Raw genomic sequence first — 19,415 nt, 5'->3', positions numbered from 1 at the left:
CCAGCACTCTTAAAATTGAGATTCTCTGTAAGAATACCCAAAAATTATGAACATAATTTAAATACAATGAATTTTTACTGTTCAGACAAAATATATACATTATATATATATAATGCTAATAGGATATATAAGCTATATCCTATTAGCTTGAATTTTAATTATTGATAATCAAATACAGGAACTTTACCATTATAGACCTAAGAACAGACATGCTTATGATAAAGTAAAAAAATGTTTGTTTGTTTGTCTGTTTTTACCAAAGGATCTTGCAAACTCCAGAACCGATTAGGTTCTCCTTAACAGGGTAGCTTTTTATAAGTCCTTGGAAGGTTTATAACTATTTTAGGGGAGAGTACAACAACCCTCCTAAGAGAAATAACCTTTACAAAAAATTACCCCTCAAAATAAAATAAAAATAGATAAGTAATGGGATTTGGAGGGGGGGGGGGGTATATTTTACTTTTTTTCCAAATCTGATTTTTTAAAATTAGGATTCAACTCACCTCTCCTCAAGTGCCCCTAGAGGTGAAACCGCTAGTATTATAATGCTTTAAAAAAATAAGTATCTTGTTCAAATGTAACCCCTATCATTCACTAATACAAATATCAAACTCTCCCTACGCATTTGTAACAGGTTACAATCAGAGCATTTAGATGCAATAATAGACAATAATAGAAATAAAATCATTTATAAGACTTTATACGTCCTAGTTATTAATTACAATTGAAACATTAAATATGTTATTTTTGTTTCTAGATATTAATCTTTTTGGAAATTGTGTGAATGTTGCTGATGCTCCAACAGATATCTGCAACACAGGTAAAACATTTTCTTTCACCAGGGAAGGAGGGGACATTATATAAACATATTTTCATATTAGATCTTTTTAAGCTTTTAATAAATCTTGATTGGATATTACCAGGTAGAATGTTCAAAACTTTTCAACTACTCATTTTAATCTGCAAAGGGATACTTTAATTGATTATAATTAGGGGTATATATTAATTTAGCACTGATTGTCTTATCCCTTAAGATCCCTAAAATTTAATCTTTTAATTCTTATTTGGCATCAATTTGCATTAACCCATTAGTGCCGAACTGGGTTTTAAAACCCGGTGCCAGAAAATGTAAAAAAAACCGGTTTTCGGCTTCATAATTGCATCATTCTCAGTATGAATCCCCCCTCTACTACCCTGGCTTTCATTTCCCCCTGGAGCAGGTAGTTTTGCTTACTTCCGTTTGCCGGTATAGATCAACAAAGTTTGAAAATCATGAAAATTCAAAATACCCCATCTAACTTTTTTGTTTTTATAGTAAAGTCGCTGATTTTTTTCGTTAAATCTAAAGTTTATTGACAAGTACATCTATTTGTGAATTTGTTTTATTTAAATTATTATTTTTTATATGATTTTTTTATCGTTTTTTTACGCCCTATATAGGCCCGGTTCGGCATTTCCATTTTGAGTCTGAAATTTTTATTACCCGGTTTCACTAATAGATCTTTTTTGACAACAACAACAAAACAGGGTTTTTTTACCCGAAATCGCCAGCTAAACACGAAATTTGAAATAAATCGCTTCGTATTATACTTGTAGCTCTTTAGATTACATGAGGTTGTGTAGTTTTCAATTACGGATCGTATCAAAGTTCTAAAAAGTGTTCATCTCACTTTTGGCGTTCAAAAATTACATTTTTCGATTTTTGGTCAAAATAACCGGGTTTATACAGGTCAACCGGGTTTTAAAACTGGGGGAAAGCACCAAAAACGGGTGTTAATGCCTGGTTGGTATTTATGGCCAAGCCGAACCGGTTTTTTTTGCAACTTTCCTGTGCACGCCACTAGAGCAAAACAAAAAAATACGAATTCCGTTTTGACCATTATAAAGCTTCCCTGAAACTTACAGCTCGATCGGCCCATAAAAGTGGCGCTCGGCACTAATGGGTTAAGTTAGATACAATTCCAAGTGGGCAGTGTACAAAACGTTCTTTGAAAAGAATTGATACAAATTTACACCAAATTGTTAACCTGCATTGGGTATTTATATGACACAACATGAACTTAATGATAATATAATTATTTGTTGAATAAGTAAATAAGGCTTATAAATTTAAAACAATATAATTGTTTTATTTTGACATGCATAATTTTACTTATATTCTGTTTTTCTTGTTTAAAATGCTAAATTTTTACCTCCTTCCTAAAAGTTTGTTAGGCAGTACATACAATAGATTACACTAAAAAAAATCTGTATAAAATTAGGCTGCAATTTTAAAGTTCAATAAAAAAGATCTTAAATTAATTTGGATTTTATCTCAAGTGTAACGCAAAATGACTGAGTTGAAAAATCGAATGATAAATTAAGTTTTTTTCAATTTTAGTAGGCAAACCTTTGTTAAAATATTTTTCAAGGAAAGTTTTTCTATAATTAGAGACAGTTGGTCTTTACATCCGTCTGTCCAGCTCTTTTTGATGATTTTCCCATATTAGAATTGACTTATCAATTTTAAACTTTGCATGATATAAAAGTTACATACAAGTATGGAATCTTAGCTACTCCATAATCACTACCAGAAAGTCCATATAAAATATTATGCTTTTTAACAGTTTCAGAAATAGTTTTTTTATGTTATACATTATCCTATTCATATGATTACAATATTATAAGCAAAGTATCTCTTTAATCAAGTCCTAAAAATGTAAGTATGTCCTTAAAAATTTACACAGTTTTGCAACTAATTTACTTGATATGTGTTTAGATTTTTACATTTTCTGCTTTTTTAATTCTTACACTCTACAAGTGTTAATGTTTAATTGCTTATCGTTTCAGATCCTCATTTCATTTATGTTGTCATCCATGATTTTAAATTAATGTTTACAAATTCAAATGTATTTGAATAATGCACATATTTATCATAATACCATCATAAAATATATTTAATGATAATGTTCTTGTGATATAACATTTTTTAACCCTCAACGGTCGGGGGGGGGCGTTGAACGCCCCCCCATCCGGTTTTTTCTATCTCATTTTCTGTGTGTGAAAGATAAAGAGCCCAAACTGCTTGACTTTTTAAGTATGGGTATGACACATAACTGAGAGTTGGAATTTTTTGAATATCTCCATCCTGGCGGGCACAGGATGCCAGCAAACCTGGCAGGGTCATCCAGGTAAAGAGCAAAAATATTTTTTTGACTAAAACAAAGCATTTTATCATACCAAAATACTGAAAAATCATCTAGTAGTACATCCTTATATGAAATACAGGTGTTCAAGTCAATTTCAGGTTCCAGGTATGATCCTGCAGGTCCTGATCCTCCAGGTCTCCAGAAATCTTTAAAAGGCTCCTGTGGCCGCAATTTTTGACTTAGAGACTTCAAATTTTAAACTTAAGCTTTTCTTACATGTCTACATAACGTATTAAAATTTCATGAAGATCCGCCGCCGTTTTCCCGCCGACCGCCGACTGCGGCGGCTGGCAGCTGCCAAGTACAGCTGCGGCCGCTGAAATTTATATTTTGATATTTCTAATATAAGATTTACATAAAGATAAACATTTTCTGGGAAAACATTTTTCTTCTACCTTCAAAAATAAGAAAATTACAGCCGTTTGAAATTTTTAAATAAAAAAAGACCTAAAAACAAAGGTTGTTAAATAAAAGGGTGAAGGAAGCGAAAATTGACTTAAACTTATAAAAGGTCGGAAATTCATTATCAAACAGGGGACTTGCACAAAAAAATTTAGCCCTCTAGCTCTAATAGGAACTGAGATAATTAGGGGGGGCGTTGAACGCCCCCCCCCCCCCCCGACCGATTAAGGTGCGGCAAGGGGCCGGACTGTAAAGGGTTAAAGCAAAGCCTTTCTATTATTAGGGTTTGTCAGCCCATCTGTCTGTCAATATTTGGCAGCTCTTATTGTTGATTTTGGCATTTTCGAATTGTTCTATCCATTTCATGATGATTCCTTTTAAAGATTATGATAAAAAAGCAAGATAACTCTATAATTGTTACCAGAAAGTCTTTTATAATTGTTATAATATTTATATTAGGACAACAAAGTATAGTTTTGTAAGTAAAGCATTTCTTTAATCAAGACTTAAAATATAAGTTTGTCCTTAAACAGAATCGTGTATTTAAACAATTTTACAACAAAATCATATTCAGTTTAGTTCAAACTTGAGAATTAATATTTTAGTTATTTCAGTTCTGACAGTCGTTGATGTTGGTTTGTTTTACTGCCTGATTTTAGAGCTTTACTTTTATGGTTGTTTTCTTTTATGGTTGTTGTAATCCGTATTAAATGATAGATATTCTTGTAGTATGAATTGTTAGTAAATCATCTAGATTGTCATATTTAGAAATTGAAGCATTAAATACCTAGCATTCATTCTGTATTTTTAAAATTTTATAGCAAATAAGATTATAATTTTTTGAGCATACAATTTAAAAAAAACACTGTTACATTATATTTCCTAATGTTTGTTTGTTTAATTTTTAATTTGTTGTCCATAGCTTCTAAGATGTTGTCATCCTTGTTTTCTAAAAAAATAATAAAGTCAAACTATAAAATTATTATTTAATTAGATGATACCTGTCAAGATGAACGCCCAACAGATGCCAACTGCACAGCATTTCAAGACGGATCTTCTGATTATTTTCCCCTTCCATGTGAGTTTATTTAGTTTTATTAATTTAAACTTTAACTTTCTGTTTTTTTCCTTGTTGTTAGGCAGTATATAAAGTAGTAGGTTTTTTGTGTGAAGTTTAAGACCTCAGTAATTGCTACGCAGTAGAGCTTTATAAATGTCTTGGTTTGGTTATATTTTTTCCCTCCAAATCATTATTCAAGAGGCTAGGGGCGAAGCAACTAGCATAAAACAAACAATATTTGTCTTTTTTAAATCATAAGCTACTCTATAATTTTTGTCTAAAGCAAATGATCTCCCTAAAATATTCATCAATTTGCTTGTGCTGTATAGAAATTTTTTGATGTGTAAATGTATATTTCCTGACCGATGTGATCAAAGCTTTTATTTTATGTTTTTCTGTATTTGTTTCCAGCAAAGAATAACATAAATATCTGCTTTTAACTCATGTATGTATATCTTAGGGTGGATTTATGTAATTTTCTTGCATATTGTTGAGTCTGGGGGCACATTTGTCTATAATACAAAGAAGAAGTATGTAGTCTGAACTTTTAAGGGGGTAAAACCCAATCAAAAAAATTCTCCATGTTTTAAAAGAAGAGTAAGAGTAACTGAAACGGTCAGGGGGGGGGGGCGTTGAACGCCCCCCCCATCCGGTTTTTTCTATCTCATATTCTGTGTGTGAAAGAAAAAGAGCCCAAACTGCGTGACTTTTTAAGTATGGGTATCACACATAACTGAGAGTTGCACAAAAAAATTTAGCCCTATAGCTCTAAAAGGAACTGAGAAAAGGAACCCCCGACCGATTAAGGTGCGGCAAGGGGCCCAACTGTAAAGGGTTAAGTATTGTATGTATGTTCCAAGGTGCGTGGAGAGAGGTCTAGTACCCAAGTGACACCTAGCCCTTTAGAGTCTTAACTCTTTAACTTAAACACAATCCTATCCCACACCTTCCCCTATAGATGCAGTTTCTAGGGCAAATTTACTAGTATATCATAAAGTAAAATACATTGTCCTATGGTTTGTAATAAGTTAAAATGTGTTATGAATGCTGTTAATTTGCCAATACAAAGCCTTCTAAAATATCAATACATTTTTTTCAAATTAAATTTCCGGCTAAAACCTAAACAAAACAATAGATTAATGTCTCTTTTATATCAAACTATTGGCTGCGCACCAAGTATCTAGGGTGTAGAAAAAAGTGTAGTACATACAAATTTTCTCACATTGTATCATAAATAGCATTTCACAGATATAATATGTACAATTATTAGATTAAAACCCTTTTTTTTTAACATGAGATGCTAAAGTCACAGGCTAAAAAACTGGTTTTAATCTCATGATTGTATTTACATTATTACCTTGGTAGAAAACTAATTATAATACAATGCTAGCAATAGTTTTTTTCATATGGATGTGAACTGGTTCTAATCCACTGGATCGGTTTTCAATGTTGCCTGAGAAAAAACCTTATTATTATTTCAAATAATAGAATAATGCAAAATAATGAGAAAATCTATGTTCCAATGCTAAGAACCTGCTATTTATATTCAGGTAATTGTCGTGGTGTATGGTGGTGTAATGCTGGTGAAGTCGGAATGAGTAAGTTATTGTTTTTAAATCTAATCTATTCCACTTTGTACAAATCTTATTACATAATTTCCCTGCTAGATTCAACGAATCAAATTATTATTTTACTTCCATAAATTATATAATATTAATTATCTTTATACATTAGTAGCACAGCAACAATATGAAAAAAAAGAACATTAAAAGAACATTAAATGATATAAGTTTATGTTACAAATAAAGAAGTACTCTATGCCCTGCTTAAGAGTATGTGTCTGCATGTGAATTTATGCATTCAACAAACTTTAGTGTCAAAGTGTGTGTGTGTGTATGTGGTAGTGCCTGTGTGTGTGTGTATTAGTGCGTGTGTGTGTGTGTTAGTGCATGTGTGTGTGGTTTTGTGTGTAAGTGGAGCATAATTTTTTCTTTCTGTCTATCATAGGAGTAAAGTAAATATTAAAATAGTATCAAACATTATAATATAATTCTTACAATTTTCAACATTATGGAAGATACATAAACATAAAATCAATGTATCTAACTTATTTTTGGTAATGCTTGACCAAAGATTGTTATCTGTCTGCATTTCTATGTTTATATGAACAAGTCATTATTTTAGTTGTATTTAGTTTATTTTGTTATTTTATACAGACCTTTTAGAGTAGCTTCAGTATTTTAACTTATATAAGATATAAAGTGTGATATTAAATGCTTTAAAAGAATAAATTTTAACATTGCATACCTAATTATAAAATATTATTAGATGAGAATTGGTGTGATGAAGGAGAAGGTAACATTTCATATTCTATTTAGAATATATAATACGTTTAAGCTTAATAGTGAATGTAAACAATCATAAAAGCAAAGCTCACCAAATTAATTGAAATTAATTATGATATATATTCTGTAATTTAGAATCATTCATTAAGAAACCGTATCCATACATCATACCAAATTTCTATTAGTAATGTAGTCGGACAGACATAGTAGTCTAAGAATGATCTACACAATGATCAACACCAAGCAAATTTCAAAATCTTATTATAGAAATAGTAAACTTTTTTATCTGTAGCTAAGGATCTTGCTAACGGTGTAACTGATATGGTCCCCATGTAAAGCTTCTTATAGGTCCTGGGTTGGTTTAAGGCTATTTTTTTTTAAATGTCTGGGTATGGTTTTCAAATATTTATCTGCTATATCCCTTCCAATATATAGCCCCTAGTTGCTAGGGGCGCAGTAGCTAGTAATAATAAGAAAACAAAGACAGATGGAACAATATGAGGTATTATAAAAATGTTCTTGCCAATAACTGCCCTATATCCCCATGTGCTCGCCTATTATCATGGATACATTAATAAAATTGAAACATTTAATTGTGGTTTCCCCTAAAGTGTCTGGTAATCACAACTCCCTCCCCATAATTATTGTTTAAATAAATTTTAAACGAGGATGGTGCTATTGCTTTTAAGCAATACACTAAGTTACACACAAAAAAAAGTTCTACTCTCCCCTTGTTTCAATCTATTTCAAAATAAGAAGGGGAAGGGGGGGGGGAACTGTAAAACAATGCTGCTCTAATTTGTCTTTTGTTGGCACAAGGAGCCTGAGGCTTGGATTAATGATCTTTATGATGATTTATGCATATACTTGAATTTTTATACATAATACATACATAAATCAGATTCAGACAGTTAGGTGGTTTAAACAGTTTTATAAAAGCAGAAGTATAATTTATTATTAGACTTTTGACATTTCAGCTCTCTATCTAGATATTTTTTGTCTGATATGATTTTTACAATCCTCATTACGTTCATTAGACTGAACTGGAATAATTTCAGCTACCTAACTGCCATAGCTGTCATGGATAAACCTTTTAATGTGTTCATTCTTTAGCCCATGTACAAAACTCTGTTCTTCTTTGTGCTGAGGATATAGATTCTTCTTATTGCAAGGTAAAAAATAATAATAATGAAAAATTCAAAAATTAAGGGGGGGCTGCCATTTACACATCCAGCAAATTTACAGTGGATGTGTTTTTGCCAGTGCATTGGATGTATTTATGACAAACTGAATTTTTACTGTATAAATGACAGTAAAATCAATATAATTGAAAAAGTATGGATGTGTAATACATAAAAGTGGCGCTCAGCACTAATGGGTTAATTGTTCTTTTTTATACTAGAAACACCTGCTATCCCAAACTACTGTGAATATGGAAATGAATCTCTAAAAAGAACAATTTCTATTTGTAGAATTATTAAAGAAATAAGAACTTTATAAGGTTTTTCTTAATGTCATTGCTTGAGCATGAATTTGTTTTTTATTATTCATTTTTGATCAAAACTGTATGTTTAATTTGGCATGCAGAAAAAAAATGTGCTGAGGGATCAAACCCCTCTTGACAGGGTTCTAAAACCTCTAAAACAGCCAAGTTGGTTGTCAATTAAAAAATGTCACACAAAATAAAATTTATATTGGTGTAATATGCTTAAATTTGTTTATTTTGAATTTTACATATTTATGTTTGTCAATATATATCTAGTAATTAAGTATATGATTTGATGTTCATGAGATTTATTTAGATAGATATACTGTTTTCCATCCCATTGAATGTTTGTCTTCTACCCTAAGGCTTGACTACCCAACCATACACATGACACTGATATAAAATCTTTTTGATGTCTGTACATCCTACTTGATTTCAATTTCTATACTTTAAAACTGAATAAAAAACATATATTCTAAAGCACCTTTAGCTGTACTAATGAACTTAAAACATTCTCTTAACAAATACATTGCAAATCTCAACATTTAAATCATTTTAATGATGATAATTTTCTTTGTTTTTTAAGACCATTCATAGAACAACAAAGAAATATTTCTGTTTTATTTAAAAAGTACAGTAAAAAATTCAAAACTTAGGTGTCAACATCTAAAATTGATTTTAGCACATTTTTCTTATGATCAAATCTTCTATCCTTTGCAAGAATGGTGGCAAGCACTTCTCATGCCCTGGTAGAGATATGGCCATTATTGAAAAGGATAGAAGATTTGAACATAAGGAAAATGCGCTAAAACTATTTTTAGATGTTGACACCTAATTTTGGAAGTTTTATTTTACTGTACTATGAAAGGAGTAAAATTGCTTTCAAAAAAGTTTGCATAAAAAAAACACTGTATAACCCTATTAAAGGAGTGTTGAGACATTCTCTATTCTTTGAGGCACTGCACTACTGTACTTAAAAAACAAAGAAAATAAGCCATTAGTCATTAACTTCTGTTGACTATGAGTGAGGTTAAATTGCTTTCAAAAAGTTCTCATAAAAAAACACACTGTAGTTTAATAACTTGATATCATGATGCAACTAAGCCTAACCCTGGGACACGAGGTAATAGAAAATTATTGTTTCTTAATGATATCTTTATATTATTCAGAAACAATTAGAAACTACCACTACTACAACAACTACTACAACTCTATCATCAACAACTACCACTACTACAACAACAACAACTCTATCAACAACAACTACTACCACTACTACAACAACAACAACTACCACTACTACAACAACAACAACTCTATCAACAACAACTACCACTACTACAACAACAACAACTCTATCAACAACAACTACTACCACTACTACAACAACAACAACTCTATCAACAACAACTCTATCAACAACAACTACTACCACTACTACAACAACAACAACTACCACTACTACAACAACAACTACTACAACTCTATCAGCAATAACTACTACAACAACAACAACAGTTAGAGAATGTACAAAAATAGGTAATAAAATAAATTAATAGACAGAGCATACATTGACTTCTTGTTTTTTAAAATAGATCAGACTATTCTGAATCCTGTAAAAAAATGTTTTGGGATTAAATCAAAATTTAAGTTAGAATTTCCACAGAAAAGTAGTAAACAAAAGTCCCAATAAATATTAAATACTGTTTCATAGTTACATTAAATTATTTTTGCATTTGTAGTATTATGTTAATATATTATTTACAGATAATCGTGGTCTAGAATGGGTGGCATTATTTAATGAACTAGCAATAAAAAACTGTTCTGAAACTTCCAATTCCACAGGTGCAGTATAATGTCAATTTCAATGTTTAAAGGTTTAGATTAAACATATTAGAAAAAGACATGGTTTATCTTACAATTAAGTTTTTTAGTGATTCTTACATACCTGAAATTGTAATTGTAAGCTTAAGTCTGTTCCCAAATTATCTATAGTTGATTAATTAAAGTATATAAAAGTCAGTTGTTTAATTAATATCAAGGTTAACATAATATATATGCTACAGAGTTTTTACAGGTTGCTGAAAAGAATTTTAAGAAAAGCCAAGAATTTTTTTTTTATATAATGAAACCTAAAATGTACATTGAGATATAAGTATTGATATATTGTATAAAATATTACAGAAGGATATTCGTTTTGGTTTTGTGATGGAATAATAGGAGACTTTAACACTTCAGAGCCTGATAGGTAATTTTAAATTTAAAACCAACAAAAAAAGATTAATATCCTAAAAGTCTAAAAGTATAGAAGTATAGAAGTGAAATGTTGGTTGAGTTCCTATAAACAAATGGCATTAACAATTGTGGGATAGGTTGAAAACCAAAATTATCTTTAGGAGCCAATGTTTTGAATCCTGGGTAGAGGACATAGACAACATGATAAATGAAGGTGAACATATTTTGAACTGTTAAGTTACCAAACAGTGATTAAAGACTACAAGTTTTCCAAAGAAGTAAGAAAGACAACTGAATAAAAATGATAAGATTTGTAATTCTTAAACTTTACAGTTGAATAATCTTAGACAATACTCACAAATCATTTTTTTAAAGGATCCAATACAGACTATGAGATTGTTGATTTCATCAATGAAGAATTGAGCCTGGATAACAAGGTATTGACTTTTTTCTCTTCTCTAACCTAGAAAATCTAAAGTAATTATCATTGTAAGTTGTTTATTTTCTCATATTGATTAGGAGCAATTTGGAGGATCTATAATCAGATTAACAGAGGCATTAGATAAACTTGTGTTTGATGGACAAAATGAGTCCAGGTAAAGTTTGCATAAATTAATATGCCAAACAAAGGGTTTTTCAGGAAGCCTTGATTTTTTTCATTCTTTCCTGTTGTTCTTGTTTAAAATACTGCTTTTCTACATTTAGCCACAGAAAATAGGTAAATCTAATACATGATAGCACTGACTGTTGATTTAGATTAGTCCTAAACTTGACATTGGGATTAGTACAATTCATAAATTGCAGAAACCTTCTCTTTATTTACAGAGGTTCATTCATAGTCTCTATATTATCAAGTTCTTTTCTAGGAAATTTACTGTTCATTTTTCATGTGATTTTATATCCCTTTAAAGATCTGTCTCTCTCCTGATTTTGAGTAAATTTTTTATGGAAAATGTAATTTAAATCTAAACTTTTATTTCTCTTGGCAACATTTGTTGCAAGAACATATTACAGGTAATGTAACATAGGTCATATAATGTATAATTTACTTTTTTGTTTAGAATAATGAAAATATGATCCTGATATTTCATTTCATGCAGCCTCTGTAAAATTTTCTACATATTTATCAAAAGAATTGATGCAGTTAAACTGCCTGTCAAGCACTGGAACCCTCCACCCCATTTTAAAATGAATTGACAATAACAAGGGCTTATAAGTCTAATATTTTTTTATGTACTATAGTGAAGATGGCTATGACACCAATTTTGTCAACACATACCTGAATGTGACAGATCAGATTTTTAGGTATAAAAAGTATTCTATAAATAATTTATTTCATGTTGAAAGACGTCAATTTTTTTTATTGTGGTAAGGTTAGGGTATAAAATCTCTAATCTCTAAATGAAGGTTAATTTTACCTTAGTAGCTATTTACATTTTTTGTTGTTTTTTAAAGTGAATGTAACCTCATTTAAGTAATTTAGGAAAGGGCAAAATATATCAGAACAATGAAATTGAAAGTCATATTATATCACCAAAGGATATGGTATTATGATTATGCCAAAGCTATATTTTTTCATGTCCAAAATCAATTACTTATCAAAAATTAGTCACTACATATGTTGGCAAAATGAAATACACCATGTGAAATCTAATTAATAACATGTCTAGGTCTTATCTTGGCTGGGAGGAAATTACTGATATGGGAACTAAAATGAAAACTGTAGTTAAAAATCTAGGTATGAATATATAATAGTAATTTTTATCCACTTGCATTTAATTCAAATCTTTTTTATTATCTTTACATTGTATTTTAGAAACAATTGATCAAGTGGGATACAAGCTAGGAAAAGCATTAGCCAATACTAAATCTAGGTAATCTCATTTTATTCTATTAATCCAATCTAAACTTTGAGAAAATTCTTTCATAGTATTAGAGATAATTGAAAGCAGATTAATAAAACTATAATTACAAAAAATATTTAGATTATATCTTCATTAAGAATGTGTAAAGCATCACATTTCCTGTTGGGTTAAAATTGTTTCAATATAATTGTTGAAAATAAGGGAAATCTTGGCAGAGAAAGAAATAAAAGAAAACACAAAATGAAAATAATAAAGTTTTTACCTAAATTTTGTTAAAGTAAACTTAAGTTTTGAAACTGTTTTTCAGAAGACAAGTCTCAGTTACTGAACAATTTGCAGCAATAGAGCTTCAAGTTAAAAATTTGGTCCAAAATCAAGATTCAAATGAATACTGTTTTCAACTTAACCAAGTAATTATATATCAAGATATTTTAGATAAACATAAGTCAAAACTTATAGAGATAATAAAAGAACTTTATGTAGATTACTAGCTTGATATTCAGGGAACAATATGTGTTGAGTTGGAATTGGATAATAAAGATGATAATATTTTTGTCCTGACATCAATCAAGACAAAACAAGATGTTAATGACAAGAACTCTCCTATATTTGCAGAGTAAGTATTATTATTAAGTTATTATTATCAAATATGCAATGTATAACCAGGATGAAAACAATTTTACTACATCTATTTTTGAGTTTGTTATAATTATTCAAAAGTTTGAATGGCTCAAATACTTTTTTTCATATTAAATATAAAAAAATACTTTTTTTTCACCAATAAAAAAATTATTAATGTTACTTAATTTGCATTATAAACGTTTTTGACTCTAACTATCCTGAAAAATTAGACATCCAAAATGAAGCAATTCAAAATTAGGAGTCAGTTAGCTTTTTAACTTTTCTAGTTTTAACAATTAGGCAGTTTTTTATCAGTCTATTTCAAAATATTTCAAACATTGTTTTTTTTTATAAGTTTGCCAATGGATTCACTGAACCATGGAGGTATGCTTGGTGATAGTCTCCTAGGTAATTTTAGATTATATTAAAAGGGATGTATACTTTTGTAATTTCAGCAGAAATAGGATGAGGGGGGAAAGGAAATTTTGAATCAGAATATCTTTTATAGCTAAGTTGAGACTCAAGATTATCTATAGCAATTACAAAGATCCTCCCTCCCCGACCCTCCCCCTCACAAACCACCAAAGTATTTATTCCATATCCATATTTTTATAAATAAACATGAATTGCAAATTCTTTATTAGTAAATAGAAAAAAGTTTGAAATTAAATAGGAATGACCATTAACAATGGAAGTTACAGCAAGGACAACCTGATCTCAACTATAACTTTTATATGGGAAGATTTATATAAGGTAAGCTTGAAGACATATAAAAAAATAAGTCGATAATTTCATTTTATTTACCACATTTCTTGTAGAATATTCCTGGATGCCAATTTATCCCTGAATATCCAGAATGCATCTACTTGGATACTGATGAAAATAAGTGGTCTACTAAAGGATGTGAGGTAATACCTATGTATTGTATTATATGGGAGGTTGAAACCAACTTCATGTTAGTAGTAATATAATTCATGAAAATATTTTATAGTTTCTTTTACTCTTGGCCCATATCAATAAGTAATTTTGTAATAATATTTTTAATTTTCAAGAGAGACTGAACTATGATTGCAGTATTTCAATTTTAAGGCTTTCTTTTTTCAGTCTTCCATAACAAAAAATCCTAGACACATTAAAGATTAATTAATAATCTAATCCCTTCTCTTATTTCGAAATCAATATTTTGGTCAGGTTAGGTTAGATTTTATTAGGTACATTTACTTTGTACTAGAATAAACAACACCACTAAACATGTATTCAGGTTTTGTTCCTAAACTGTTTTTAAAGTAGATTTTTCTAAATCTAAATTTTCTTGAATACAATGAATAAATAAAATTCTATAATACAATTGATATAATAATATTTTATCAAACATGGATGTCTCTAATGATATACTAATTGAGGATAGGTTGTGTGCATATGCTCATTTCAACTATCTGGACATATCTTTCCCAATATTTACCAATATACTTTTAAAATTTATTTCCTCTGCAATAACTGTGGGTCTTGATTGGTTGCATTGCATCATTACAAGCCTAAATGAATATTTTCATTACACCAACAAAATATGGCATATATTAGAGAATTATGCATGTTCATTAATAATAATTCTAATAGCATTCTTAGCAATATTAACCACAACAGATAAATGTATGATTTGACAAAGCTTTTTTTTCTGCTATTTTGTAACAGAACCTTTAACATTGTTTGTACACCTAACTTATTATTATTATAACGTATTTTATTGGTTTTAAATCAGTTTAAAACGTAAAATCACACAAAAATATTAATAAAATATAAAATTGAAAACTATTTACAAATACTACATTAAATTATTTTTTGGTTTCTTTGATATGATCAGTATTTATTTGAAGATATTCCATTTTTTTTGTTTTATTAGAGTGAGGGCAATAGCATCTTTTTCATTAACACAAGGGTATCTAATTATCCAGATTAACTGTTAACACTGGGCCAATAGCTTGGATCTGAAAAAAGAAAGAATGAAAGTATATGTTAGAAAGTTATAAGTTGAAAGAAATGTGGACACTTAATTGATGCTAACCCTTTTATCATCTTCTACACTTATTATATGCGTTTTGATATTTAGGAAAATGCATAAACATTGCTCTATAATTTTTTAAAAAGTCTTTTAGCATTGCCAACACAGGTTTAATTTTCTTATTTATACATTCAAAAAGAAACCTAGCTGAAATAATAATTTCTGTGTTAACAATTATTGCCTTATAGAAAGGTATATTGGATGGTGCACCCAAGAAAACAAAATCGGCAGCCCATGTTATATTAGATTGGTAAAGAAAAGTGTTAAAATATTCTAAAAGCAATTCTGTATTTGTTGAACAATACAGATAAAAATGACAAGAAGTTTCTCTAGGGGTGGGAAGATTTGAAGCGATTGCACATTGTCTATGAAAAACAAAAAAATCTTTTTCTCAAGAGCTTTTTAGAAACTTTGGCCTTAAAAATCTCAGATCTACTGCAGTTCATGGTACACTATTGCTGGTAACGAATGCTTCCTGGTTTCTGGCAATATTACAAGATTTCTGGATCCAGCAGCACGCATATCCCCCTAAAACCTAGGTTCCTGTTAGCTAGCAATCTGCAAATTTTCCGGGTTACCAGCAATAATAAAAGATTACTGGCTTACAGAAGTTTTTACCCCATACCCTTTCTCACAATTTCTTTGGGGGTAAACAGCAATGATTGATAAGGGACAGTAGCTTCAATTATTTTATGTGCATTTCTAATAGAGGTGGGGAAAGGATATAGGAGAATGGGATCTTTACCTATAAATTTAACTGTTTCTATCTTAATATCCACTTTCGTGCAAAAATTTGGGCACGCTTATTTATTTTTATAATACATTGAAAAGTGGAGGAGATATCTATGTAACTATTATCGTATTGGTTTACTGATTTTTTTCTAATTGAGGCTCTGAATTTAAACAGTAAAACCAACGAACTTGAACACCAGTAGAATTTCAAAACTTATACTTATCTTTTTTTTTTAAGTATGAAAAAAATTGTAAAAAGGTATAAACTTGTTGTAAATTAATGGCATTCTTGGACTGTTTGGTAAGGGTTTTATATTTGCTATACTTTTTCAATCACAGAAATTTTCCAAGGATCATCATCATAAGTTTGAAAATTATAGAACAATTATAACATGTCTAAATTGACAAAAAGAGTTAACTGTGAGGTAGAGACAGATGTACAGACCATGATTATAGAAAAGCTTCAGTCTTAAAAATTTATTGGTAGGAAATTGATTTGAGTGAAACCATGTAAGTGCTTAGCTTATGGCAGGAGATTTTTATTTCAAATTATTCTATACCCTCCCATTTTTAGGCTTTCAAATTTTTATTCAATAAACCTTTACACACTAAAATTAAATTGGCGCCAAAATTTGGTTACTATTCCTTAAAGTGTTCATGAAGCCACATGCCACAGATTAATGTTTTTTAAGAGTACTATTTTGAGAATTAAGTCTTAAATACTTCCCATTTAAAAATAAATCAAACTTTAAAAAATTAATTTACTCCCTTGAAAACCTCGTTGTATTTTAAGTTTTATTATACATATCTAAAAACCTATCAAAATTGACAAATAACAATTCTTTTTGTTGAAGTTTACTTGCAAATTTATAGTAAAACAAAAGCTTTTGTTACATACCCTATTAAACTAACCAAAAAATGTTGAAATTGCTATCTACGGATAGGTTAAAAATTTTCTCCCAATGGTCACAGAAATAAAGCCATATATGGAAAAGAATATCACTGATAATGGTACCTGGATATTCATTTTTTCATTTATTAAAAATTTATATAAATATCTACATATCTACATCGCTTTAGATATATGACGTTAAAAATCATTTAACCCTTACAGATCGGGGGGGGGGGCTCAAAGAGCCCCCCCCCCTCTAGTTTTTTCAATCTCATTTTTTTTGTAGGTAAGATGGAGAGCTGTAACTTCATGACTTTTTAAGTTTAGTAATTATACGTCGGCAAGAGTTGATTTTATTAGGATATCTGGTCTGTGTCGGTGGTGGTGTCCGGTCAAAGTCGGTTGGGTAGCAAAAAAAATTAGAAAAAATTCTAAATAAATCTTAATTTCTACATTATGACTTTTGTGTATAAGGTAAAAACCTAAAAATTTTTTGGTGAATACTTAGATATCAATGACCATCTGAGAAAAGTGGTGTTATGACCGTTTAACCGCTCCCTGACCGACTTTATGACCGATTTTTGTCCGGCTTTTACTACAGACATATATCATGAATATCATGGCTTCTATTACAGCTAGAGACCTATAATTTTTTTTGGTAAATACTTGAGCAATAATAAACAGATAGAAATATTAATTTGCGCCGCCAACCGCCGTTTTACCGTCGTAACCGCCGAAAATGGCGGTTTCCGTTATTTGCCGTTTTTCGGCGGTGATCAGAAAAAGTATTTTTTTTGTTATGAAAAATAAAAGTTCGTCCTAAAATTTGGTCATCCTAGCTGCAAAATTGGCCGCTCTACAGCTGTTTTAAAATTTAGCAGCTGGCCGCTAAAAAGCGGCTAAGGAGCGGTCTGACTGCTATGACTAGAAAAAGTAATTTTCTCTAAAAATACACATAAACCACCAGAAAAAAATTTTACGTCTTTATCTGTACCAGGAGCCGAGATAGAGGGGGGGGCTCAAAGAGCCCCCCCCCCCCCCAATCTATTAAGGTGGGAATTGGGGCCCGATCTGTAAGGGTTAAAATCAGTTAATTGCTTTGTATATGTATGATAAAATGTGATATAACCACTGAACAAGTTACATAAAGGCAATTGATAATATTATAATTGGAAATTTAAAATTGAGCTAATCTCGGGACCATCAATTAAGTGTCATAATCTTATTTAACGCCTATCTCAAAAAATGCTTATGTCAGAAAATGCTTTTCTAAAATACATTTTAAAAAACAAAGCATTGTTTTATATCTAGCAATCAATATATTAATAGAATATATTTTGATATTAAGACATATTCATATATTAAAAATTGTTGAGATAAAGTCCAAGCTTTTTATCTCTATTATTAGATGAGATAACAGGTTGGAGCATTCACCTCCCCCCCCCCTTGCCCTCCCTTCTACCAAATAAGGTGGGGAAATAAGCTAGACTTTTTAGGGTGAAAAAAATGTGGAAAGTTTATAAAAAAAATTGGGGATAAGTGATTGGACCAAGCTCAGAGATGTAATTAAGAGAAAAGGGTGTAATTATCAATGCTTATTCAAACACTTTTAAAATCATTCTGCAGAGCTAAAAATACAAATAGTTTTTACAAATATTAAGGTTTTTTTATTTTGGGATAAAATTCTTGCTTAGATTATATCTAATTAATTAACTAAAATCTATAGAAGATATTTAAAAGAAACAAACTATAAAATATGAATTAATTAAATGGTTTTGCTAAAAAGCGTTTTCTAAGATAGGCGTTTTTTGAGTACAGCCAAATTGAATCAAACACACACTCACACAAACATACATACGGACCCCACAGAACTTGATTGGATTAAAGTTTATACTTCAAAACATGGAATAAGATAAAGAGCACACAAATTATATTCTTTTAATATAAATCTGTTATATATGGATGTACAATAATTAAAGCAAGGCTTGTATTTTAATCCTAAACACAATGTAAAGATGGTTACTGAGGTATTAAATCAAGTCAGTTAGCAATTAATATTTACAAAAACGGGAATAAAATAACATGTCTTTTCAGTTATGGGAATAAATTTATTACTTTTACAATATTCAGTAATGTTTGGTTTCTATACTTCAACTTAACTAAATCTGTTGGTACCATTTGTACAATGTACAAGGACAGGTAAGAAGGGGGGGACGAAGAATGAAAGAGGGGAAACACGAACAACGGCTAATGTAAGTTGGGTTTCTAGACAAAATCTGTGTGATAATAAATAAATCAATAAATTAATAAACTTGTTTAACCAAGTTGTCGAGATTTTAACTAATATCACCAGGGATGTCCTAGGGGGAAAAGATAAAGGGTAGGCATCCCCAAAATTTTTAATATTTACCCCGCTCCAAATAAAAAAGCTTGGATGTCAATGTCTCTTTATCTCAAAATGAACTTGGTGGTGCTGTAGCATCCCCAAAATTTTAATTTTCAATTCCTCCCCCCCCCACAAAATAAAAAA

General features: G+C 30.1%; 1 protein-coding gene across 1 annotated transcript in view; it reads left to right on the top strand.

The window, feature by feature from the left end:
• Positions 1-738: 738 nt before the first annotated feature.
• The window catches only part of LOC145318115 (adhesion G protein-coupled receptor L2-like), a 32,033-nt gene continuing 13,356 nt past the window's right edge, over positions 739-19,415 (top strand). Inside the window, exons 1-19 of the mRNA XM_080159465.1 lie at positions 739-820; positions 4,585-4,668; positions 6,201-6,248; positions 6,979-7,005; positions 8,109-8,167; positions 9,651-10,020; positions 10,249-10,326; positions 10,666-10,729; positions 10,878-10,930; positions 11,092-11,153; positions 11,236-11,312; positions 11,959-12,021; positions 12,387-12,454; positions 12,533-12,590; positions 12,889-12,991; positions 13,085-13,197; positions 13,558-13,610; positions 13,876-13,955; positions 14,021-14,110. Coding sequence (XP_080015591.1) covers positions 739-820; positions 4,585-4,668; positions 6,201-6,248; positions 6,979-7,005; positions 8,109-8,167; positions 9,651-10,020; positions 10,249-10,326; positions 10,666-10,729; positions 10,878-10,930; positions 11,092-11,153; positions 11,236-11,312; positions 11,959-12,021; positions 12,387-12,454; positions 12,533-12,590; positions 12,889-12,991; positions 13,085-13,197; positions 13,558-13,610; positions 13,876-13,955; positions 14,021-14,110 — 1,632 coding nt within the window. The remainder of the gene's footprint in view (positions 821-4,584; positions 4,669-6,200; positions 6,249-6,978; positions 7,006-8,108; positions 8,168-9,650; positions 10,021-10,248; positions 10,327-10,665; positions 10,730-10,877; positions 10,931-11,091; positions 11,154-11,235; positions 11,313-11,958; positions 12,022-12,386; positions 12,455-12,532; positions 12,591-12,888; positions 12,992-13,084; positions 13,198-13,557; positions 13,611-13,875; positions 13,956-14,020; positions 14,111-19,415) is intronic.

This window comes from Acartia tonsa, chromosome 4, assembly GCF_053477335.1.
Source record: "Acartia tonsa isolate MP-2025a chromosome 4, ASM5347733v1, whole genome shotgun sequence".
Classification (NCBI taxonomy): Eukaryota; Metazoa; Arthropoda; class Copepoda; order Calanoida; family Acartiidae; genus Acartia; species Acartia tonsa.
The sequence above is the reverse complement of the archived record's forward strand: the minus strand, read 5'-3'. Positions and strand labels throughout refer to the sequence as shown.